At 41.2% G+C, this 27011-nt stretch overlaps 1 protein-coding gene across 2 annotated transcripts in view; it reads right to left on the reverse strand.

The window, feature by feature from the left end:
- The window catches only part of PKP2 (plakophilin 2), a 40798-nt gene extending 17009 nt beyond the window's left edge, over window positions 1-23789 (reverse strand). The window contains exons 1-6 of one of the 2 annotated variants that reach the window (XM_064737757.1): window positions 23461-23786; window positions 16348-16460; window positions 12866-13560; window positions 7204-7342; window positions 4443-4650; window positions 88-265 (exon numbers count right to left, since the gene is read on the reverse strand). In XM_064737757.1, coding sequence (XP_064593827.1) covers window positions 88-265; window positions 4443-4650; window positions 7204-7342; window positions 12866-13560; window positions 16348-16460; window positions 23461-23668 — 1541 coding nt within the window. In that variant the 5' untranslated portion in view covers window positions 23669-23786. Of the gene's footprint in view, window positions 1-87; window positions 266-4442; window positions 4651-7203; window positions 7343-12865; window positions 13561-16347; window positions 16461-23460 lie in introns of both variants that reach the window. The other variant, XM_064737765.1, reaches the window with a different exon arrangement.
- Between the last annotated feature and the right edge of the window lie 3222 nt (window positions 23790-27011).

The following is a 27011-nucleotide window of genomic DNA, read 5'->3' on the forward strand; positions in this document are numbered from 1 at the left end:
GTGGCTTTGTGTATTTACCCAAAAATTACTGAGCAGACCTGTTGTGTCATCACCATTGCTTTGGGTGGTTGTAGACAGAGTGCTCACCTCAGGCATCCTGTGGCATTGTAGAAGATATCAGGGTCAGGCAGAACACTTGATTTTGGGTAATCTCTGTCTGGCCAGCCCGAGTGGGGGATGAGGACAGCCTCAGTCAGGGTCTGCAGGGCTTCTCTGACCAGCAGGTGCTTCAGCTGGTCATTGGAGGACAGGTTCCACAGCAAACCTGCAACAGCCACGAGAAAATCAGAGAGGCAAAAAGACTCCTCTGCACTTTGACAGACTTAATCTCACAGCCCTTGGTGTTAATGAGTGAAGAGCCTGCCTGGCACTGATAATCTGGAGAGAAGCAGAAGGGATTGGTAAATGCCCACCAGCCCTCATCCAGGGACATGGAAACAGGGCAATAAAGGGGGCACAGTTACCCATGTGAATAAAGTAAAATCTCTACACAGTCAGTCCAATGCCCAGCCAAGAAGTGCAGTTTTCCATGGCTCTGCAATGTCTGTCTGCTGCTATCACCTTCTCTATAGCAAAGCAGCACAAGCTAAGGGAAATCAAACTCACAAAAGGGATAGATGGGAGGTGCAGAGAGCTTCCAGGAGATCTGCTGGAAGACAGGAAATGCCCATTACCAAGTTTCTCTAACACTTGAGAGCAAAATTTCTCATAGGAGGGAAAGCTGTTAACACTGGTTGGCTGCTGCTGCCCAGACATTAGTCACTAAACAAATCATTCAGTAATGCTACAGACCTTGTCCACTCACAATCTCCAAGGCTAATTTCAAATATAATCTTGTTGAACTGAACAGGTTCCATTATGTTCTGTTCCAACAGACAACAATTCTTTTTAAAGTCCTCTTCCCTTGGAAAACAACACATATTTCTGCTTTTCACCACAAAGGCATTCATTGTTCCTCCAACTTGCTGCTCCAAGTTTCACAGACCTCCTCCTCCACATACTGGCAGAGTATTAGTGAACGTTCCTTTCATCAGCTCACAACAAGAACAACAACAAAAAAATGTTTCTTTTGTATCTCCTTACACTTTGAATTTAATTTCAGTTATTGTGAGCAACAGTAAAATCAAAACAAAAGCCAGCCAGAAGCAATCCATTCCTTCTTCTGGGATCAGCTCTTCAGCCTCTGAATCAGGGGATGAAAGGAAGAATGTGCTTTTCTGAAGGATAGGTAAGGCTTACAGGAAAACAGACAAGCAGTCCAAAGGGCATTGCTAAGCTAAGCAAGTTAAGACAGAAGGGCACAAATGTGAGGAATGGCACAAGGACAGAATATACTTATAAAAAGAAAAAAATACATTTGGAATTACAGGCAGATACTTAGAATTGTCAGAAGAGAATCTGAGATACTGCTCTCACTGTAAATTTTCCAACAAGAACCCTACCTTTACCCACAGGCACTGTTTCCCTGGGCTCAGAAGGATTCTCTCAGTGGGTGTGGATGAATTTGTGCACATTAGGAAATGTCTTTAGGAGCGGATTGTTTCCTTGCACTTATGCTATGTTCTTAGGAGCACAGTTTTCCCTTAGAGGGTTATTTGGAAAAATGGGTGGGTCTGCTTTTAGATTTACATTTCTTTTAATGACAGTTCTGCTCATGCTGTAATCTTCCCCGCAGGAAAAAATTTCTTTCATTTCTTATATTTATGCTGCATGATAACAGGATCAGGAGGTTAGCTGCTCCCTGGAGGCTCATCTGGTTTACCTTTAAAAGCTAAAATATTTTGGTTCTTTCATGCCACAGCCATTTTATTTTCTGTTCCTCAGTATGCTCTCCAAATACTACAAAACTCCAATCCTGTCTTAGGTCCCACAAATGAAATGAAAATTTTGGAGGAACCTCACTACTTTCCCAAGAGTTTTTTAAGTAGCTTGTGTGCCAAAGAAAGGACAGAGCCTCTGCTGACTTTAAGAGTATCAATGCTTTTGTGAAGCTCCCAAATTCAGTCAAATGCATTTATCTCCACACACTTGGGTTGCTCTCAGTCTTTTCTCAGCACAGTACAAGGCACAGTGGCTCACTCTGTGTTCCTAAGCCTGAGTCCTGAAGAAAATCCAGGCCATCAAAGTATTCCTTGAGAACACATGATAAAATATGGATTAATGTTAGGCAAGTGCTTGTCTGTATTAACACTGATGGTCCTCATAAACCAGTGACCTTTAAAGATAAGCTTCTAAGGCTGAGATTTACTTATCTCAAGTGCACCAGGACTGTATTTCTGACAGGTAATGAAGTACAGTATCAGAAAACTGCCATCTCAGAGTTTTAATTTCCCTTTTCTCCTAAAACTTCCTTATTTCATATATACGTATTTTACATATATATATACATACATATATATATACATACACATACATATATATAAAATATGTATATATTATATATATTATACATTTATATATCTGTATATATTTAAATATAAATATTATATAATATCTATATATTATATAAAATTATACATATTTATTGTATATTTATTATTATATATGAATATATAATATATGCTTATTATATATTATTCATTATTATTATATATATCAATATATATGAAAAATATATTTTCACACTTTTGTCGGGTGGAGTGCTTTAGTACCAAGCTTTCCACACAGCAGTAGAAACAAAAACTTTCCCTCTACTGAGCTTAGACATCTTTATTATCTATTGCATGCTTTCAGGAGTTTTTCACTACAGTTCAATGAGGTATTATCAGGTACCAAGATGGTTTTTTAAATCTTTTATGGGCAAAGACATTTAGCTGAATAGGATGCCATACGTTTGGAAGTCCCTAATTTATATTCAGAGCAGGATGAGGAAAGACAAATGGACTTCTGGTGCTGACTGGTGTAAGACCAAATCTTTCACATTAACATTTTCCTGAAAGTGCACATTTCAGAGAGATTGCATGCATAGATAGGATATATGTATGAAGTCAAAGGCAATGCAAGAGGTGAAATTATTCATCCAGTCTGCCCTTTGCTCTTGTAGGCTCCCTGCAGCTTGCTAAGGAGCTGGAAGAACTGTTCAAGCGATGGCAAAAAAATGCCCTGGTGGCATTTTCACTAAGGTACCCAGTGCATTTCCTCCTGGCTGCACATCTGGTCTTGAATAAAGTAGGAAACATTTCTCTTGGTGTATTTTTAAAGTTGTCCTTTGCAACTGATAGGCATGAAAGCACATCATAACATTTTGCTTTACACAAGCTACATCATCCTGCTTGGCATAAATAGTTTTTGGTGTCTTCTTTGTTTTGTGAGTAAACATTCACATTCAGTGACAGCAGTAATTGCTGAAAGAAGATTTTCCCTTTTCCATTTCCACATTGGTGAAGGGGAAGACAGTAATATTCACAACATACATATGAGTTATCAGGCACATTCAACATTTTTGGCAGAAATTATGGAACAGCTAGCAAGGAAAGAGCATTGGCATTCTGGCCACTCTGCCACCTCTTTCACTGCTTCCCTCACTGGTCTGTGACAGCACTGAGAGTTAAGGCACTGTATAGTAAATTACTACATGACCCAGTTCTGCAACTGATGAGTGTGAAAAACTTCAAAACATTTTAACGTTGCAGAGCTGCCCCTCAAAAAAACTGCTGCAGAACTGAGCTAAAAAAAACCCCAACAATACAAAGCTTTGTTCTCAAGCTTAGGGAGCAGAGTATTTCAAATACTTTAAAGAATGCAGAATTACAGAAAGTCTCAACATGCCTTTGCTTCAGGACAGGGCTGTTGGGCAATTTCAGTATCTTTTCACGCACTGTTCTCTTAATGGATTTTGTTCTTGGTGTCTTTAAAGCTCACTTGAAATAAATCCCCATTCATTTATTCATGTTTTCCATTTATAAAATATAAGCCTGCTCTTCCTTTGCATGCTAATTAGAAAGAATGTGGGTCACAAGCAGTGGAATTCCAAGAGGCACGCTGGGGACTGCAGGGATGAAGCAGGAATCTGGGGCAGTGGGGTTTGTGGGGAATAGAACAAGCACTTTCTGTCCAGGGCAACTGGGTGTTCAACTTCCAGTGGGTGCAGTCAGCACAGAGTCAAAAAATTAAAGTTGAGCAGCTGTGTAATTAGCAGGCATTAATTATGGTCCCTAGGGAGCCTGACTTTCTTTTCTGGAATATCAAGGATTTAAAGCTTCCTGCAAGCACACTCACTTCATCTCTGAAGAAGCTTTAAGAGGGGAAGTTGCAGTTCCCAGTCTCTTGTTGCTGACTGAAAGACTGGTCTTGCGCAATGACCATGGAATTTCACCCTCCGGGAATTGCTCAGAGCAGGTGACAAAGTTTTTGTGTTTAGTCACTAAACAATCGTGTACCTCTCCCTGAAAGCTTTTGCACTGCTTAAAGCACTTCACGCCCGGCTGCAGAGCAAACACTACCTGTGATTTGCTTCTTGGTCTCTATGTCCCGGGTGTGCCGGAGCAGGCGGAGCAGCAGCGGGATCCCCCTCTGCTCTGACACTTCCAGCTTGTTGTCATTGTCCTCAAACACCAGGTTCCTGAGAGCACCGCACGCTGCCCGCTGGATGTCCTCATTCTGAACCTCAAGGAGCTGCAAAAGCTTGGGGATGCCACCGAGTGAGAAAACCTGCGAAGAAAACAGAGCAGAGAATGCTCAGATGCTGTAAATGACAAACTCCCCTTTACCCCTGCCCCACCAAACGTTCAAATAGTCATAGAGACTCCTTTCCTTTGCTCCTATTTGAGAGACTTGATCATTAATCATTTGGACATGGCTATTAACCTCTGGGCTTTTGTGTGACTAATACTTGAAATCCACAACTAGAAGAGGCAACATGTTTTCATAATTAATATCAGAGAATGATGCTAAATCTCTTCCCACTTTGCCACAGATTTGTACTCTCTGACAAGACATTGAATCACTCTGCTCTTTAGCTTTCATGTTGGTGAAATTAATATTTGAGATTTAATTCTGGAACATTTATAAACAGGTTGTTCTTTTTTTTTTCTCAGCAACCAGCCTGATGAAAAGACAGTGCTCTTCCCAATGCATGTATTGAAAGTGTATTAAAAACCAATGCATTATACTTCATACTTTTTAACTGTGCCACACAGAGGAAGAATAGTAAAAGTAAGCATCAAAATGTAGAGCATTAAGCATTGTTACCTAGCTGCCTACTGACAGACTACTTTGCAATGTTTAAATCTTCAGAAAACGAACTTTTGGCCCCAAATGAATGAAGGACTTAAAAGATGTTATTTTACAGTAGCTGTACGGAAACAAATAGTTTGTTGTGGTGAATGAAGAATCCCATACAAACTGTGACACAAGCAAGCCTGAGCTGACTCAGGAATTAATTTCCTGTGGAAAGTTCCTTACATTAATGTACCATTGCCAACAGTCTCCTCCAGCATCTCAAAATGCCATATGGTTTTGTGGACAAACTCACCCTTGTGCAGAACCAACAGCACATGAAAGGCTCAGAAATCTGATACAAGTGTCCTAAACAGTCCAGAGTTTAACGACAAAAAGAATTCAATACAACCAGCAGGTGTTGGCAACAAGAAGAAATGGAATGCAACAAAGCCTTTTGTCCTTCATGGAGTAAACTACATAGCCTGGCAGCCTCTCCTCTGATCCACCTGTACAAAAGGCACAGTTTCTTTGTCCTGCTCTGCTGAGCTGATTCCCCCTGCAGTCACTCAGCAATCACCCAAATGCCAGCAGAGTGGGATACAGGAATATTTGTGGTGAGGGCAGTGGTGCGCAGAGCATGCTGAAGGCACACCAACCTGTTTCACTGCAGTGGATCAGCCCTTTTGACACCAACACTGTAGTTATTTGGTTCTTTTAAGTATTTCTGCAGACTTTTTGTCAGTAATTTTAAGGTATTTATAGCTCTTGTAAAAGGAGAGCTATTTCAGCCTAATTTGCCGAGAATTTACAACAGCTATTGACTGGTCCTTCTAAATTTTCATTAGTAGACAAAACTCACCAAAATACTGAGAAGTTCACAGAAACAGAAAAACCACTAGACCCACAAACTCTCAAATATCAGGGAACAATAGACAAAGAATGCAGGCTGAAAGGCTAAAGAGGGGACATAAGACCATGCCAACGTGAACAAATCTGATGGGCACCAAACAGAAAAGCTTGTTACAGGATATGTGGGATAGACAGGAAAATACTAGGCAGCTTCAGGCTGACTGCTCCAACCTGAACACTACTCTGTTTTTCTGGGAAGTTGCCTGAGAGAGGTCTGTATAATAACCCACTTTTAAATTCTGAAGCTCTGTCCTCAGTTTGAAGTTAAGATTGACACCTGTGCTGTTATTTTCTCCCAAAACTGTCTCTGATGTATCCTAAAGCAAGTAAAAAGGACAGAGACACATCTGGCTGTCACTGAACTGGACTGCATGCACATAATGATGGAAGTAAGGCTGGCATTATTGAGCATATTACAAACCAAAGCAGGTGTAATAATGTCTATTAACGGCTAAAATAAACAATCATCTTACACTTTAGTGTACAGAACAGTTCAGCAGGAGAGGCATATTTGTGTTCACTAGTGACATTTAAAGAAAAGGAAGAGAGAATATTTTTAATAGACCCTTTCAAAAAACTTCTAAGAGACTTAACAAGTTTCTTGTAAGAGAAAACTTCAAATATTGAAAATTTGGTCAATCTAAACAATGTACTTATGCATGTGCACAGTTCCAGTGAGCCCTTCACATTTTTGCTAATCCATGTACTTTTTAAACACACTTGTGCAGTCCTAACAAACCCTGAAGCTTGGATAAGTTTGCACTGTCCTCAGAATTTTATTTTTTGGGATATTTCTGCGGGCAAGTCAAAAAAAGGAGACAGGAGCAACTATATTGACAAAATTCAGACTCCATGATTTATAAAGGCTGAAAGCATTAAGTTTGTTTGGCTGAAAAAGGGAAAATGAGTGGGTATACAGTGAGTGGGTTCAAAAGAACTGCAGCAAAACACATCAATGCATTTTAGAGAAAATATCTACCATCAGTATCCTATATGGTTACTCAGACTGCCTTTTTTCTTTTCATGCTGGCATACAGGGCCATAAGGTATAGAATAGAATAGAATAAAGTTTAGAATAGTATGGAATCTCATTTTCTCTGCCTGATTGTAACTGGCAAAAGAATAATGACTTACTTTTCTCCTGGCATCTGCTTTTTGGAAGCACTCATGCTGAATGAAAGTCACTGCAGCGAGGATCCTGGGGGTGGACTGGCTATTTTCACTCTTCAGAATGCTCACTGCACGCTCCAGGGTCATCTCCACTTCTGGGCTCCTTCAAAGTACAGACAGAGAGATCTAGTGAAGAAAGACTGCAGAAAAATGAAAGACTGCAGAAAAATGATCAGTCTTGTAAAACTAGGATTTTTGTGTTTTTCATGTAACTCTAGCTTTTCTTAGAATTTTTTTTTCCTTTCCAGTAGCAGAAAATATCATAATGGCTTTAAGAGGTACTGACATTCAGGGGGAAGAGAAAGTCATAAATAGAAATGTGGTTCTGGAGAAAGCAGGTCATGCTTTAGGTTATAATAACAAAATGGAAATATCAGTAGATGTTTGTATCAGTGTTTCCATCCAGTGGATGAATGAAAAATGTGAAAGGGAGGATGAAGAAATGGATGAGGATCAAAAGAAGGCCATAACCATGCCAGAGTGACTATTACTGGCTGTGAAGATACTTTAATGTTTTCCTCAATAGTGAGAGGATTGACTCTTTATATTTGTCCTTATGCCTTTCATCAGTGTCTAGTTCCCAGACCACACCTATGCAGGATTCAGAACCCCATTTTTTCAAAAAAGGAAGTTGTTCTTGTTTGAAATAGATGGGCAAAGATATTTTTCAGGTGGGAAAAATAAGAATAACCCTCATTAAACTGAGTATGTAGAGATTCTGTGGTAGAGAGCCAACACAGAGAATATCAAAAATATGTGCCACCACTTCCCTTCAAACTTCCAACATGTTTGATTAAATGATTGATTTTGTTAGACAACGATAAAAAAATGCAAAGAGAGGTCACCAAACACATTTTTTTCCCCAGTAAATGGAACATAAAACAATTAATGGCAAAATCAGGTGCATTAGCTCTGGGACAGGTGGTTATGCTCCCCAGACTTTTTATTTACTTTTGGTTTCAAATATGCTGCATGCAGATAAAAAAAAAAAAAACTGGGGAGAGAAAAGTTGACATGAATGTGAGCATTCTTTTTTTTTTCTTTTTTTTTTTTTTTTTTTAAATCCAGAGCATTTTGTAGCAGCAGCTGTGCCACCAGCCAGAAAGGGATGAGAGGGCAGTCTGTGACCCACAGCAAAGCATGCAGTAATTGGCAATAACTCCCCGCTGCAGAGCTACCAGAATCAGAATGGTTTACTTCATAATCATCTCAGTAAATGAATCTGCAGTTAGACCTTTTAACTCAATTGCCTTTTACATCAAAATTAGCACAATTAGGGAAGTAGATTAACTAAATTTGAAACTTTATCTTTTTTTTTTCTTTAAATTAAGCAGAAATATTAAATAATAATTAAAAATGCTCAGAAAAGGGGAATATGGAAAACTAGGCAGATGATATTCCTTCTTTTTACTTTGTAGTGGAACTGAAAAATAGGCTTTTCAAACTTTGGTTTTAGTTATCTATGTCTTAAATCAGCAAAGGTTTTGAGACTGTGTTATAAACCTGCCCATGTGACCAACCATGTCTACCTGTTGGACACAGCAATAATTCAGGAGTGTTGTGACCAAACTCAGTCACCTTCTGTGAGCAGCAGACATCTCTGATGTACTGAATTGTGGCATTTCACTGACCAGCAGCTGGAGAAGAATGGAACCATGGGCTTCCCAAGGTCAAGGATGAGCTTATCCCTCAGGGCACACCAGAGAATTTATGTGGGAACTCAACCTCAGGATGCCAGGGGTGTTCTAGGGGAGTAAAAATCTGAGATGGACACATGGACAGGCAGACAGTGCATTTCTAGCACTGTCTAGAGTAGCTCTGCCCTGAGACTGACAGCAGCTCTGTGGCATTCACACTTTCTGAAAAATCCTTTGCCCAGGATTTTTCTCCTGGGAGGCTGGGAAGCCTCAGAGAAAAATGAAAACAATTCTTATCTCATTTGCTTCTCCTGTGTTGTGCTCATGTGAAATGTGTTTGGAGATTTTTTACCCACAGGTGATTGTTTCGTTGGATTCTGCTGTGAGTTGTTTAGACTCTTTGGCCAATCAGGGCCAAGCTGTGTCAGGACTCTGGAGAGAGTCACGAGTTTTCATTATTATTCTTTGAGCATTTTAGTAAGTATATTTTCTGTATTCTTCAGTATAGTGATCTTCAATATAATATAGTATCATAAAATAATAAATGAGCCTTCTGAGAACATGGAGTCAGATTCCTCATTCCTCCCTGCCATGGGTGCCTGCAAACACAATGCAGCTCCCCAGTCACAGTTACCCCTCCATGCAGCAGGCAGAGGATTTCTCTCCTGTTGTGCACTGCCATACTTGGATAGCTCTCCACTGGATAAAAATAACATTCCCTAACGTTTTATCTGGCAGCAATAAGGGATGCAATACCATCTGTGAGCCTCAGTGGTATTCATAAAGCAGCAGCACCCTAACTCTTGTCAAAACAGAATTTGATGCAAAGATTCCGTTCCCACCCTCAAAGTATTTACAGGCAAACTTAATTAGCTCTGTGGCTGGCTGACACATGAAGAGACACCAAACAAATGGTCAGCCAGGCAGAGGTTGTTCAACAGAACAGTGATTTCACAGATTCGGACTTCAGCTTAATTGCCAAAGTATACCAGTTTTGAGACAAATACATTTTGTGTCAGTTTCAGCGCATTTAGAGGTCAGATTCTGCAAGCAGCCATTTCTCACACAGCTTCAGGTTGGGCCTCTCTCTTTTCTAAGCTCTTAATCATAAGGATGCTCTTAACTGCTTCACTTCACCAGAAGATACAGAGATAGCATCTCTGTACTTTGATTTTTTTCTACTTTGCTTTCATAGCATGAGTTAATTCTTTTACAGTAGGTTTGAAAATGCATTTGTGATACGTTTCAAATATTGTACACAATATTTGAAACGTATCACACTTTACTTACAAAACTATTTTACATTCTCTTAATTCACTTGGAAAGACTTAAATTGTGGTCTGCATTAAAAAAAGTACAGGTTTCTGGAAAAGTTAGATTACTCCAAAAACGAGCTTATCCTTTTTCTCCTATTTACATTACTAAGGGAGCAACAGGTAAGGTAGCAATATATCAGATAAATGCAACCTTCAAATAAGAGAATGAGAAATAACAAGAAAACTGGGAGTGTCTACAAATTCCTTGAACTGAGAGAACTTCTGGCAAATGCTGAACCTAAAAACTAGCCCTTAGGGAATAATGCCATCACAAAGATTTCTAGCAGATCACAAACCTTCCATCTGAGTTAACATGGTCACTTTAAAGCCACTTGTACAATGACTCAAGACTGATTTTTACATCTGAAGGTATTAAAATATGTTGGTTGATGCTTGTACAGACAGACAACAGACTCCAGTGTCTGCGCCTGCAAAAGAAAAGCCAAAATTGCTCCTACATGTAATTCAAGATAAAAATTGTTGGTTGTGGCTCAGAAATGCATTCTAGAATGTGCCAAAAGTGAAGCAGATTAATAAATCAATGGGTTACATGTTTGTAAATTGTCTTACTGAAAAACAAAGTCCTCCCTACTGAAAAACAAAGCCAGGTACCTATATTCAGTATTACTACTCCAAAATCTTTAGTTGTTGTGAGCTCTCAGCTACTTTTTTTGGAATTACTAGCTGCAAAGTCTAAATACTTATAAGTCAAAATTAATGTCAGATCTCCTAAGTCCTGCATCACCCAGAGGTGAAAATTTCTGTTGAGAACAGAAGTGAACAAAATATGTTTGTAAATATAATCATAACACACAACATTTACTTGACAACAAAAAATACCTAATCTGCACATGGCAGTGATATGAGGTGATGCCTTTTCTCACAGAGAAAGAAACTCAGAAAAAGAAGAAAGGTCTTCAGAAAAATGAACTTAACAGCTACCGAGTTACGAGGAAAAAGCCATGTCTTAATAATGCTGTTGTAAATTACAGTACCATTAACTCAGCAGAAATTTTAGGATCCCTATTTGAATTCTGAAACAACAGCAAAAACCAGAATAAACATGCAACCTTCTCCTGTATACCAAGTGGCTTGTTCTGTCCACTGAAATGTAACAGCTCTGGAAACATTCAAAATTATTTTAAAATTAGAAGATATTCACTCCTGAGAGGAAATTCAGAAATAATACAATTTCTCTTTTGAAAATGGAAGAGATTTTAAACATTCTGAAATCTCTGGAAAGGAATTTTTTGTGGGGGAAGTAATTTTGGGAAAAAACCCAAAAAAACCTTTCCAGTATTTTAAACGATTTTCATGAAGTCTGGGCCAGATTTGGGACTTTTTGTCATGGAGCTAACAGAGTTTCAAATTAAGTTAACTCCCTCAGAGCATGCAGGATCTCATGGTGGTGGGAAGCTATGGGGTCCTGTGATTCAGAGCAGTTTGTATTTGTTCTAGGAAGGGATGGTGCTACAGAAAAAATTCTGCCTGTATTTTACTTGAAGTTTATAAAAACTAAGAGGTGTCCTTGAAACCATGGAGGATTTTTAACTGGAAATTGTCAATCTGCCAAAAGCTGTCCCACTGCTACTTTTCTGACCTGTTCCCATGAGAACCAGTGCTGATATCGTATGGGCTCTTGTGAGCACAACATTTGCCAATATGATTTTGTGTATTACTCAGTGACTCTTTCATGTCTCCTGATAAAGTTTATAAAAACTAAGAGGACCTATAAATGTCCTTGAAACCAAGGAGGATTTTCACTGGAAATTGTCAATTGCCAAAATATCAAACTGGTTCTTTTCTGACCTGTTCCCATGAGAACCAGTGCTGATATCGTATGGCCTCTTGTGAGCACAACATTTGCCAATGCAATTTTGTGTATTGTAACTTAGGCTGTAAATTACTCAGTGACTGTTTCACATCTCCTGATAAAGTTTGTAAAAACTAAGAGGTGTCCTTGAAACCATGGAGGATTTTTAACTGGAAATTGTCAATTGCCAAAATGTCCCACTGGTACTTTTCTGACCTGTTCCTATGAGAACAGTGCTGGTATTGTATGGGTTCTTGTGAGCACATTTGCCAATTGTGTATTGTGATTTAGGCAGTAAATTACTCAGTGCTGTTTCACGTCTCCTGATAAAGTTAACTCTTGGCAAAAGGGTGTTCCAAACTTCAGCAGGAGGTGTACACCTCAGACTGTACATACACTTTTTTCTCCTCTTTCCTCTGTTGCACTGGATGTGGCTTTTTAAAAGCAAATCTACTTTCTGCCTCCTCTGCATTGATATTTCAGGAACCAAAGGCTATCAGTTGACTTTCTAACAAGCATGTTTTGTCAGCTGTGAGAGCCCAGAGCCAAAGCAGGTCCTTCACTATAGTAGGAGTCCCAGTAAATATCTGTATTGTGTAAGTGGCTGTGCCCCAATCCTAGTTGTTCTAAATGGACTACAGCTGCGAAGTCCTCAATTGGGCAGAAGCTGTGGCTCATGAAGGCAACTAGGATAAAAGGGAGTGGGGCTTTCCAGTCAGGGAGAGTTTAGGAAAAGCTCTGACTAAGAAGAAGCAACAAGCAGAGGAAGAAGTCTGTGCTGGGAGGAGATGCCCATGAGAAATATCACTGAGAACGTACAGGACTTTAGAAATATGATTGCAACACTTTACTGTGCTTACCCCAGCTGAGATCCATTGAGGGTCGCTTGCTCGCTCTGCAGGAACCCATTCCTCCCCGCTGCGGCCACGGCAGCCGTCACTGGCATCCTCTTCCCATCCGTTTCTGCAGTGACACTGCCTATGGAAGCTGGCTGGGAAACCTCCCTCCTGCTCTGGGTGTTTCTGAAGGCGGTTTGGTAGAAGCTGGACCTCACAGAGTGCCTGTTCTGCGACAAGCGGGACGCGGCCGGGGACCGCACTTGTCCCACGGCGCTCTCCGAGGCCAGGTAGTTCTCCTTCTCCAGGAGGTTGCTCATGCTGCGGCTGTTGCCAGGCTGGTGGTGCAGAGGGACAGCGGGGCTGGGGTAGGCACCGTCCAGGAGAGCATCACTGGCAGTCCCCAGGCGGGAGCGTCCCTTGAAGGAGCGGCCCCTGTGCACGGAGTTGTGGAGGCTGTACCCCACGATCTCGGAGCGCGCGTAGCGCGGCGGCACGGTCCCGCTGCACCTCAGGACATCTCCTCCGTGCCTCAGGGACAGCCCAGCTGAGATCCCCCCATCGTAGAAATAATCCTTGGGTATGTAGGCCAACCTGTCTGGGTTTCGCTGGGGTGAAACCTCCAGTCTCTTCAGAGGCTGCCTTTGAGCTCTCTCCTCCATCGTCCTGTAGGCAATCCTTGTTCCCCAGCCGTTGGTGTAAGAGGATGGGGAGCCAACCTGCTCCAGGGGGCACGAAACAACAGGAGCCACAGTAAGGTCACAGCACTTAGGATTAGCAGCAGAGAAACCAAACCAAGACAAACCAAACCAAGAGAAACTGAATCAAACAAAGTAAAGGCCAAAATTCTACAGTCTGCTCTCAGAATCACAAAAAAATACGTGAACGTTGCCAAAATTGTGCACCAGTTGCACTTCTTGGTACCTCCCTCATGGAGGCAGGAAGAAGTACAGTCTAAACATCAGGAGGCAAAGGCTAAGCATCCTGTCTTTTGTCATGAAATTAAAACAGCTGCATAAGTCAATTAAGGCAGGTAATGAACAGTTTGATTATTAATGGAGATTCTTCTGTTGAAACTCCTTGGGGATTAACACCAACATCTGCTACTAAAGCTAAATTAGGATTAACAGCAGAGAAACCAAATCAAGACAACCCAAACCAAGAGAAACCAAATCAAACAAAGTAAAGGCAAAAATTCTACGGTCTGCTCTCAGAATCACAAAAAAACATGTCAACATTTCCAAAATTGTGCAGCAAATGGGATTCTGCCACACTTCTTGGTACCTCCCTCAGGGAGGCAGGAAGAAGTACAGTCTAAACATCAGGAGACAAAGGCTAAGCATCCCGTCTTCTGTCATCAGCTCAAACCAGTTGCATAATTAAGCCAGGTAATGAACAGTTTGATTATTAATGGAGATTCTTCTGTTGAAATTCCTTGGGGATTAACACCAACATCTGCTACTAAAGCTAAATTCAAGGCTGTCTAATGACAGAAGAAAATTAATCAATCAGATATAAAAAAATTATACTAAAATATTTTGATATTGGCAATAACCTTATTAATATAAAGTTATTTAGCACTTGTGTTCATTTGTGGTAGGATCTAGAAAAAGATGGTTCCTTCTCTGTTTGTTTAGTCTCTTAAAAATTAAGGAGACTGTATAACATTCCAAGAAACCATTTCACCATCTCAACAACTTCCCTAATTCTACAGTTGCAATTTTAGATTATTTTTTCTTCCTATACCTGATGAGGAGAGACTGTATTAGATCATAATCTGGCTTTAAAACTTTCTCTTTTCTAAACCAAACAAATCCACTGCAGTCAACCTTTCTTTGTAAAATATATCTTCAAGATTTTTGGTACTTTTAGGTACCATTTGAGGCCTCTTGATTCTTACACTTTTTTCTTGCATACTCCATTCAAAACCATCCAGAACGAAATCAACTTGGGACACTATCTGATCTTGAAATACAAGAGTCATGGACCAATTTTTTGAAAAATCAGTAAGCATAGGGGCATACAACCATAAAAGAAAGCTCCATATCTCCACATTGTGTTAAAGTTTAGAAATATTACAGGCATTTTTTAAGGTAAACTGAGAAGTTTACACAAGCTTTTAACTGAAGAAACAGTGCTTAGCAGATAGATGCCAGACTGAATTCTCTTTATTTCATTGTTGAGGAGATCCTGAGGGTGATAGATGACTCACAAAAGGAGTAAAGGTTATAGAAACTAGCAGGCTCAGGCAAAGATCATTGGATATATCTGTTTATTTTACAGAAGTTATGCAAGGATATCTTTATCTGTTGTTTGGGGACAATTAACATTTTTTGTGAAGTACTAGACCTTGTGGCTTTTCCCAGCTTTTATGCTTTTTTCTCTTTTCTCCCCAGCCCCTGCCTGGTAAACTGTATTACTTTCTTGTGATTTCTATGTCACCTCCAGCTTTCCTCTTGTTGCTGTCTTCTGGAAGGAAAGAATTCAGGTCAAATATTAGGGACTGCAGGACAGGTGGGAGGACAAAGAATGAAATGTGTTTAGGTAAATGCTTCTGTCCCTCCCTGTACAGAGCCAGAACTGCTTCACTGCCTGGTCAAAAGCTAGGCTATTGCTTTTAATGACAAAACACCATTCCTGAGTAGTCTAAAATTAGGAAATAATTGCCCCCTTCATACACAGTTATTTACCAAATAAATGTTTCTGTTCTCAAGCCAAAATGCTTTCAGTTTACTGAATTGATTGTGCAGGAGCATTGCTATCGAGCTGTGTTAATTTCCCAGTTGCTCCTCCAAATCAGTCCAAAACCAATTGTGAGTTGTGTCAAAAACCCTGCAGAAAACCAATTATTTATCTCAGCATTCAGGCCATGACCCCGAGAAAAGCTGGTCAAAATAAAAAGAGAATTTATGATTACATGGTTTGGAAACACCATTGTACTGCCAGGACTGTGCTGCTGGAATCCTTATAATGATAACACAGGTTACAACAGGAGTATTGAAAATTATAAGGAACCACTCTTCACTGTGAAAACTAAAGTATTTGTGAAGTTAAAGCAATCTGTTTTCCTTTGGTTTTGGATGCTTAGTTCTGTTTGCCTGGGCAGACTGGCTCTGGCCACCCTGAGGTACAGATGTGCTGACTGAGACACTGTCTTGTGACAGGGATGAAGATCTGGCTTGTCACAGCCTTTGCCTCAGTGCAGTGTAAATATGATTTTTCATTTTCTACCCTGATGCCAATTCTCACAAACCCAACAGGACTGCAAACAGCCCATCTGTATCATTGGCTTGAATTTGGCTACTGAAGTCATTGGAAGGAAGGGAGAACATGAAGAGATTTCATTGTAAAACCCTAATTTTATAAAAATCAGGCTTTAAGAAGAAAACAAACAAGCAAACAAACCTTGTAACACCATCTAAATACTATTTATTTGTGGCAACAAAGTGAATAAACTATGTTTGTGATACTATTTTCATTTCTACTCATTGTCTTCCTTTCCTCACCTGGCTTGCCTGGTAATATGAGAAGCTGTAGGGAGACCTTGGTGCAGAATCATTCTCAGTGATGCCCATGTTGTAGACACGCTCTGGTACACTGGATGCACGGTGCAGGCTGCCTGGAAACAAAAACTAATATTAGCAAGATCTTACCAAAACATGGCATTTTTATAAAGGATGATACATAATACTGGTGGCAGTCAGCACTGACATTTATGTAAACTGAAAATTGAACAGGGAAATGATGGAGGGATATTTGCATTTTCCCAAGGATACAAGCCATTTTTTTCAGTTCCCTGTGTACTTTGCTTAAGAGTTATTTTTAGCTTTTAGGAGTCCAGTGACTCCTGCAGCTGCGAAAAATGTTTCAACAAAGCAAGCTGATACTTTAAATATCCCAGATAACAAACTGATTAAGAGCTGAGAAACAGCATCACTGAACTAAGAACACTTATTTTTCACTGTAACCACTTTGAATGTACATGCAAATATAAAAATGCATGGTTTACCATGGCTGACTGTGTACACAAGAGATAAAAATATTGCAGCTGTAGACTGGAGCTGAGAAACACAGGTTGATGTCTGTGTCTGTTACTGCGCACGCTAGAGATGCAGATTGCACCATGTACAGTTGTAAACAAGCTGCACACACTGAGAACAGACTCTTTATTTCACAGCTGTCTGCCTCAGCTGCTGCTGTTTCCTCTCCCTCAGGTGCCAATTTAATGACAATGTACTGGAGCAAATAATGCCTCACTGATCTCAGTGCTCCACCAAAGAGTCTGAACAAACTCTGCGGTTCATGGTGCTGTGAAGTTGGGTTGTCCAGTGGCACTTCAAATCTGCACCTGGAAGATTCACTAACCCTACAAATAATATCAAAGATCCACATCTTCTCTGGTTATCTGCTCTCTTTTTTTCCATGACCCAGCTCTGAAAACAGAGCAGCATACTGTGGTTATTTCTTCCAGTAAAACCCCAAACAGGCCCACAAAACCTTCGGGCTGTTCCTTTTTTTCACTCTTTTCATTTTCAAAGAGTGAGTGCTTCTATTAATGAAACTTTTAAAAGCAACAGATATTAATTATTAATCAGAAATAATTATTTATGGGATTCCCATGCTACTACAAGAATCTGCACATAGGAGTGTAATTAACACAGGTTTAAAGAGGTGAAACAGAAGCTGAAAGCAGGACCTCAGATCAGTCATAAATTGCCCTACTAGGCTGAACAGGCAACAGTGGTCAATAAAGAAGTTAACTGGCCATCAATTTTCAAAACAGCAAATATTACCTGAGGTACTACAGAGAAGAAATCTAAAGAAACAATTGCTGACTTGCCCAAACTGCTGAAGATCAAATTTGTGTATCCCAAATACAGTAAAATACAATACAATATAATGGCAGAATGTGATAATCTGAGGCCTAATTGCAATTATTTTGCTTGTATAATCATACTTTCCAATTCTCTCATTTTGGCAGATTTAAACATGTTTGAGGTGTTTGTTAGGACACATTCACAGTAACTTTGTGTCATGAGAGTGGTCAGCTTGGTCAGGCTCATGATCTGGATTGTAATAATTCCTTCCTGACATTACAAGGTTACCATAGTCCAAGGGTTACCTGAGCACATGAGAAAGAGGCAGGAGTAAATTGTTCTCTTGTACTGCAAAAAATTCACAGAAATGTGCACCAATATCCCAAATCTACAGATTTATATGGATGTCTCATTTGTGTCACATAATTCCCACAGAAATGTACCATTTCAGGTGCCCAGTAAGAGCCCATCTCAGCTAAGTCCTGGCTTTTTAAAGATTTACTTTCTTCACTGCTGCATATTAAAGGACTTTCATACAATGAATCATGAAATATAAATACCCATAAATTTCTGTTTCTTTACAGTTTGTATTTTTTTCCTGTTTACTGTATTTAGTGAGAAAGTATTCTCAGTTATCTACTTAGGGCACAAAAGGCCCTTTCAGCAAGTAATTTTTGCATATTTTAGATAACTCTAAGCTTGTTTTTATTGAAAATAAAAATACAAAAAAGAGGACAAGTTAAAAATAACAAAGCTGTCCATTAAATGGCTGAGGATAAACTACATATCTTATAGTTCCCTCTTAGAAAAACAAAATACAGTAAATCAAAATTGTACCGTGCAGTTATCTTTCAAGCAGTCCCCTTTTTTTACCCTGTGAAATTATCCATCAATAAAAATTTTTCTCTTGCAGAGACAAACACAGTACTTGTCAACCTATGGAATTTCACTTTGCAGTTGTGTCTTGCTTGCTCTTATCACATCAGCAAGTTATTCTGCTGGCCTTTTACCTGTAGATTTATTAGGCAGACATGAAAGGCATGGTTTTTACTGTGTGCTGGTTACTTGTGCCAAAAGTCAGTGTGGTAAAGGAGAAAGTGGGAACTGAAGTGCTGTGCCTTTCCAAGAGTTATGAGATGCAGAACAGGTGACCTGATCAGGCTTCCCTCAGCTTATTTTCACTGTACTTCAAAAACTTTACACACCCAGTGCAATGTTTTGTTCTTTGATTTTAAAAAGCCGAGAATTATTGGTTTTAAAATTTATATTATGTTCCTTTTTTGCTGTTAGGACCAGTACACTCTCACTGTGGTTCTCAGTGGTTTATATTATATTATTACTACTTATATTATTATTACTTATATTATATTATTATTACTTATTATTACTTATGTTCTATATTATTATTACTGTTAGGACTAATACTCTCTGACTGTGGTTCTCAGTGTTTTAAGTCTCCCAAAAACTCTCTCCTCAGGAAATAAGCCCATGATTCAGACACTCACTCACAGGGGACAAACACTGTTTGAGAGGCCATAGGACACCACTCTTGATTTCCAGCAGCCAGTCAGGGAAAAAATGGATTTGCTGCAGGCCCTGCATCATGTCTGTCAACCCATAAGGGTATTTTGGACAACCCAGGCACCTCAGACAGCATCAGACACCCATGTGTGGGCAACGGAGTGGAACTGCTTATCAGCTATCCCTCTGCTGTCAGAGTGAACTAAAACAGCTGAGGAACACCTTGGATGGGGTCAGCGGAGGAGGAAAACTGAACCCCTCTGCTCTTCTCCAGCCTAAAATAAAAACTGGGCAGAGGTCACCTGATGCTGCAACAGTTACAAGAAAATTCTGAGAGCAGAAAAAATAATTCCAGTATCAGGAGACAGCAGGATGTACAGATGACAGCAGAAATCCCATCTTTCTCCAGAGAGGCTCTTCTCAAAGTTCCCTTTGTCCCCCTTGGGACACCTTGGGAGGTGACAAGCCCAACACCTCCCAAGGCTTTGGGAATTTCTCCCCAGCAATCACTGCCTGTGGCTGCAGACAGACCACCCTAATGTCTGCTTTGCTTTCAGAAGCAATAATGACAAGAGGCATCTCTAAGATATCTGGAAGATGAAAAACACAATTATCTCCACTAAGGGGCTGGGTGTATCAAATCCCCCTTAAATCACAGACAGGGGGAACTCTCTGATGTGAGTTTTCATATCTGAATGGATAACATGAAAGCCAAATTTTGGCTTTGAACACCTCAGTGCAGTGATCAATGCAGCTGTAGCTGTAAAAATCAGTGTAACAGGACCTGAGGGACTGTCACACACCCTGCCCAGAGCTCACTGCCCGCTCCTGCTCAGGGCACCTGGGTGGTCACCTCCTCCAGACTGGCACCCTCCCATCCCTTTCTGTACTTCAGCACTCAGGATGGACTGAGATGATGACATTTAATGATGGCATATCAAAACTATCACCGAATCCCTTCATCTCCAGATCAAAGAGCCTTCCTTCTGATGGTGCTCCTTCATCACTCTGCCAGCACGTGCCTGGTCCCAGAGGAGTTTTTCTAACATTTTGTGTTGGTTAGGACATTCACACAAAGGTTCAAATTTAACAAAAAGATTTCTTCTGGCTCAGAAAGCAGAGGAATGTAACAACACCAACAAAAATTGAAAGTCAACACAGATATTTTTTCTACTTCCTTATCCCAGAAAGATAGAAACTTACTGTGGAACAGTTAGCATGCCAGCATTCTGCAAAATAGAAAGCTAAGGACAGAAAAGTGCAGAGTCCCTAAAAGCAACTGTAACAAGAAAATACTAGGAATTTTAGAAATTATCAAATGTGAGGAATAAATAAGTCTCTGATTTCCATTGTCTTCTATCTGATGCTGGTTTTTTATTTGGAAATAAATCACATAAGATTTAATTCTACTTTTATTTTTTTGTTTGTTTGGTTTTTAATAAACACACTGTGTTTATAAAACTTGTTAGAAAAAGAATCAGTCCACAGACAGCAGTTCATCAGGCCATTTGGTTTTGTGTGATAGATTACTTAATTCTGCCCTCATTTTTTACAGTCAGATAAAGCATTCTGATTTACATCCTGATAAGGATCCCTTAAAGAGCCAATCAAAATCCAAAAGGAACAAGAGGAGAGGCAAATGGACTCATAAACAGAATGAAGTTTAAAAGATTCCTAAAATGTACATGAAATAAAAGCAGCATGGGCAACAAAACACCAGTCATTAAAATCTCTGATTCCAAATGCCACTTTTACTTTGATGAGGTGGAACTACCTACCAGTGTACTTCCATTCCTAAACGGCATCCAGAAATTTGATATGACTGCTTTAGCTGTTCAAAACTTTTAAGTGCAGTGATTTAATTTATAAAGGCTCAGCAGTGGGTAAACTGGACAAGGTGCAGCTGCTGTTGAACTGCTTGAAAAGCTATTAACAATGCTTGACAACATCTTGAAAAGAGTTGAGCACATAGGTAACTTCATTCCTTTGGCAGCAGGTGGAATCCTCAAATCTGGAGATTACTGGATTTCTATTATCAGAAAGAAACACATCTTCCAAAAGGGGGGAAAGGGCATGAAACAACAAATATATGGGGGTAGGAGGAAAAGAAAAAGTTCCATATAAAAGTAGTGCTGAAGGCTAAGCAGACACCTCTAATTTGAAACTCTAGGGAGAAATTATTCTGGCTGACAAATTGCTTCTTGTGGCTTCAGAGTTTCAGTAGAGTACAGTCAGAGCAGAGTCAGCAGAAAATGGGTGTGCACTGATGACACTGGGCAAGAACTGTTCCTACCACTGATTTTTCACACCCAGTGGTTGTGTGCTTGGCTAATTTTAGCCATGCATGTGAACACTGTGGCTTGGTATGCACCAAGTGCCCTGCTGAGCAGAGTCTGAAATACTCCTGCAGACAGTCCAGTTCCGTCACAGGGGAGCTTCTGCTCCCTCTAAATCTGTGTAATCCTCCATGAAACTGAAAACAATGTAAGAACCTTAATTGAATGTAGCCAGAAAAGGGCTGTAATTCACAGAATGGGGTGCTTTTGCATGTAAAAAAGGAGCATATGTTTAAAAAGTTCCCTACACATCAGAATTCTAGTGTTTCTGAAAGCATGGTCAATTTTTGAGCAAGTCTGTATAGAAAGCACATTGGGACACACGTGCAAGTTTATGTATATTTTTCAGGAAAGTCAACATGTTAAATGCAAGACTGGCTATGATTCACATTATATATATATATATATATGTATATATATACATGTATTATACATATGTATAAATTAATTTCAGTTTTCATTATTTTTTTCTGAGTTTTACAGTGGGACAAAAAATTGTACAGCAACTCGCCCATAAAAATAAGTTTGAAAGAAGAAAAGTTCATTTTTTTGCATGAACAAGACATGCTACAGACATGCCACTTTCCACCCCTTATCCTGAAGATTAAAAGCTTTGGTGTCTCAGAAATGCAAGGGCATCAAATACTTGACCTTTAAAGCAAACCAAGATAACTATCCCCAGATACATCAGGTCTGTTAATGTACTCCAGAGACGCCAGGATGACTTGGGAGCAGGGGAACTCTGTTTTCATAGTGGTTTATGCATGGTTTAGAGGCATGAGCTCAGGTTCACTACACTGTAACATAAACTACCCTTAAAAAGCTTTTTGCAGGCTCTCTGTTGAGAGAAAAAGAAATTAAGCTACCCTAAAAGTGTTTAGAATAGGTATTTAAATGACAGAAGCCAAGCTAAGGACTTGCATGTTTGGGTGTGCACATTACACACCCATCACACACCCATTTATGTGATTTGTACAACTGATTTCTACAAGCAGAATATGCCCATTTTTGCCATGAGTTGTGTTTAAAAATAGAGGCCAGACAAAGAACAAGAAAATATTTGTCTGCCCCTCTCTTAAGATAGATGAGTGAAGTTTTGAGAGATGAAGTGAAGACTTTTGTCTCACAGCTTTTAGCAAATGAAAGGTGACAACTTCGTTAAAGACAATGGAGCAACAGGTATGTGGCCTGCGAGTCAGCCATATCTTCCCATTTAAAAGCAAAATTAAATTTCCATGGTATATAAAGTTTTGAGGAATAGTTAAGACTAAACCCCTGGGGCATCCTGCCTTTAACCCCAGCAGCTGGCAGCGACCCTGCGGTGCGTGGGGCCGTGGTCGGGCTCTGCCTGGGGCACAAGGTGTGGCCGCGGGTTTCCTGATTTCCCGACGGGTTTGGCCTCCTGGCTACGAGATCTGGGAAGCGAGGGATGATTGACGTCAATTTGCAGCACGCATGTCAAAGAGCTGGGTAAATAATGTCTGATAGCGTTATCGTTTTGTGCTCCCCATTCATGCCTTTCCTAGAGTTACTTTTCCAAACTTTTTTTTTTTTTTTTTAATTTCACGGTTAAACCAGGCAAAACTTTTCCTATGATTCCTCCTATTTTACTTCACAAACAGGAGCAGTGGGTAGAGCTAAAGGCATTAAAATAAGCACATGAAGGGGCTGTTGGATTAGGGGAATTTCGCACAGAATTTCAGCTCGGTTCCCGTCTCGGGCAGTGGAGAGCCTGGAGCGGCCCCGGCACACACCGAGCACGGCGGGGTTGGGAGGGAGAAACTCCTGAGTGGGAAAAGACTGAAAGAACAGGCGATAGAGCCGCGATTTTGATTTAATGCCCGAGCAATCCGCACGCCCCAGGGCCGGGAAGCCGCGGGGCCAGCTGGGTCCCATCCCGGAGCCATGTCCCGGGTCCCCTCTCCCGCCCCGGGCGGGCACTCACCATTGTACAGCGAGCCCCGGCTCTTCCTGGCCAGCGTCTGCTGGACTTGCCGCTGGATCCGCAGCGCCTTCTCCTCCCCGGCGCGATCTCCCGACAGCTTCAGCCGCTCCTCGGAGGGCAGCGCCAGGCTGGAGCTGTCCAGCTCGCCCAGGATCTGTTGGCCCAGCACGGTGCGGATGTAGCCCTGCTCGGGCCCTGCTCGGGCCATGGGCACGGCACGGCACGGCACGACTCGGCTCGGCTTGGCTCGGCTCGGCTCCGCGGACCTGTTGCGCCTCCGCCGCTTCCCGAGCGCCGGGACCGAGGCGCGCCCCGCCCGCCGCACAGGTGCCAGGCACGGCCCCCTGCCCGCCCCGCCCCGGCCTGCCGGGACCGGCCCTGCCCTGCCCTGCTCGGCCCGCGCCGCTATTCCGCTCCCCTGCCCTGCCTACGGGAGGAAAGGGTCCGGCGGGGCTGCCCGGCACAGCCCAGCCCGGCACAGCCCAGCCTGGCACAGCGCTCCCCGGCGCAGCCCAGCCCAGCCCCGGCCAGCGGGGAGCGGCCGCCGCCTCCGGGAAGCGCCGCCTGTGCCCGTCCTCCCGCCGGGGCAGTCCCGGAGCGGCCGGGGCTGAGCTCCCGGGGCTTCGATCGTGCGTGTTTGTGTGCGTGTGTGTTTGTGTGTGTGTGTGTGTGTTTCTATTTGTGTGAGTGTGTGTGTGTGTGTGTTTTTGAGTGTGTGTGTGCGTTTGTGTGAGTGTGTATTTGCATGTGTGTTTCTATTTGTGTATGTTTGTGTGTTTGTGTGAGTTTTTATGAGTGTGTATTTGTGTGTTTGTGTGTGTTTCTATTTCTGTGAGTGTTTGTGTGTTTCTATTTGCTTGTGTGTTTGTGTGTGTGTTTCTATTTGTGTGTGTGTGTGTTTGCATGTGTGTTTGCGTGTTTGTGTTTGTATGTGTGTGTGTTTGTGTTTCTGTTTTTGTGTGTCTTTGTGTCGAACCCGCCAGGACACCAGATTCCCGTGGCACACACACCCCTCCCCGTGAACAAACACACGGACCCATTTTAAACATACAAATATGTGCTGTCCCTCACAGATGCTTTGCATGACGGTACATATCAGGTCATTCTATGTTCTTGTGCCTTTACACATTTTGTACATAAGTTTCAGCCTGGAAATAGAAGATGCTGTAAGCGCGGTGGTCCGTGCTGTGCAGACCAAACTTTCAGGCGGGAGTGGTTGTAGGGCTGCTGGTCTGGGAGGTTTTGCTGCTGTCTGGGTTTTTTCCAGGCTGCCCTAAGGGATTGCAGAGAGATGAGTTACAGCTGCCTTCTCTCCGTTTGGTTGTAAAGAGGTGATGAGGGAAATGCTCAGTTAAAACTTGGAAAAACCCCGGCTGGCTCTGCCCCTGCTGTCTTGAGCGGGTTTTGCCCCCTGAAGTCTGCTGGAGGAAGGGTGAAATTCTCACACCATCTCAGGACACAGCTTGGATTTACTCATGGTGGGTTCAAAGGAGGAGGAGCAAGGGAACTTGGAGAATGGAAAATGCAGGTTTTAGAAAAAGAACAAGGCGATCTAGGGTTGTCCAATTTAAAAAAATCCCAAATTCCACCAAACTAGATGTAGATATTTCAACAGAAAACTTGTTGATTCTTAAAAGCAAATGATAACTAATGTGGCTTTCAACTTCATGTATTGCTATTTCAGAGACATGCTGGGACTCAAAATGAGCTGCTAAAGCTTGTTTTTTACCAAATTTCAGACAACAGTGGGGGTACATATGGCTGGGGAGGAGCTGGGGTGATTTTTCACTTAGGCTATACTGCAACATAAGAAACTGGGCACCTTCTCACAAAAATCAGGATGGAGAGGAAGAACTGGCTCTGCACTTCTGAGTTCAGAATCCTTTTACCCTTGATTTTTACTCTTTGTTTCTCTTCTGTTATTTCATTAAAAGGGGGAGGCAGCTCTGGCCCTTCTCTGAATTAAAGTCACTCCCCTTTGTTCTAATGTGGCACCCACGGGAGAGAGAGGTCATGAGTGATACATGAGAATAGTTTCACTGGTTGAGGGAAAATAAATGAGTGACACACTCCTTTCCTTATGAACAGGGGAAAAAAATATTTTTGTGCAGAAAGGCTGGAGATGGTGGGGTGGAGGGGGGAACCAGCTGGGAAAGAGGAGCAGGAATTTGTAGAGAGGAGGAAATTGGAGATATGTGGCAGAATGGCAGATAACAGAGGCTCCTCAGGCATACAGCTCTTTTTCTTGTGCAGTAGGACAGGACTAACTTGCACCCTGACCTCTTAATAAAGCTGTGTTCATGTCATCAGTCAGTCATACACTCCTGATGAATATGGGCAGAATTGGGATGGACAGGAAATAATTGTAGCAGAAAAGTGCAAGGGTAGAATAAAGAAAGAACGGACGGGATAGGGTAGGAAAAACAATGGGGAAGACACATCACAGCTAGAAAGGAATGTAAACTATGTCAGAAGCTATGTTAGACCCTTCGCTGACATGCAGACAGTCACAAAAGCATTTCCAGTAAACAATAGATACTTCATTCTCAGGCAGTATGAGTGAGGAGATTAGAAATAGTCTAAAAAATGTGAAACATTTCCTCCCCTCCTCCTTTTCCCTGCCCTCTTCTCCATTCCTGAACTCCAGCACAAACACGAATTCTAGATGGTTTTTATAGTCAGAACCAATTTGGTTTAACACAAACTAATGCACCTGAAATGGATTTAATATTTAGAAAATATTCTTGCAGGCAGCGTCCTCACATGCTGCTGACAGCACAGAGTGGTTTGCAAGCTCTTGGCACAGTGGCATCACCTCTGTTGGATTGTTATTAACTTTATTTAGCAAGTATGTGCATTTATTTGTGCTCATGAGATCTGTGGCAAAAGAAATAGCAGTTTGCTCTGGGCTTTAAAATATTTAAATAGAGATAGATTTCTCTCCTTTTAACTAGGAGTGCTGACTGGGAAGTTGGGGGCAGGGGGAGAGAGGAGAAAGAAAGAATTTTGCCTGCACAGCAATTCAGAAAATGCTTAGCCAAGATCTGAAATAGAAATGAATTAAGGTTTTTTCTTAGCTGAAGGAAATAAACAAATATCATGTAACTGATTGCCCCATCAATTCCTTGAAGTGGATTCATTTTGGATTAATATCCCATCTCGACTGAATTAAAAATAAAAGCCCCAAGTCTTTTGAGAGTGAAATACTTCAGCAGTGTCTTTTGCAGGGAGGAAACAACATAGCTGGGATTATCCCTAAAAGACTGCAACTTGTGATGCATGTTTGCTCATTAAATTTTTGAAAAAGAGAATTAATTACAATGCAAGTCCTGATGGAGGGATGTGAAACACCATATAAAAACATTTGCTTTCAGCCCAGTGTCCGATGCAGTCAAGCAGATCAGGAAACCTAACTTTTTTTATAAGACATACTTCTTATTCTTACCAGATGTGCTTGGCCAAAACCACAAAACCTTTCTCCATCAGCAAGTGATATTTATATGAAAGTTGTGGTGATTCTTTCATTTACTCCTTTTTTTCCTTCCCATTCC

This window comes from Zonotrichia leucophrys, chromosome 1A, assembly GCF_028769735.1.
Source record: "Zonotrichia leucophrys gambelii isolate GWCS_2022_RI chromosome 1A, RI_Zleu_2.0, whole genome shotgun sequence".
Lineage (NCBI taxonomy): Eukaryota > Metazoa > Chordata > Aves > Passeriformes > Passerellidae > Zonotrichia > Zonotrichia leucophrys.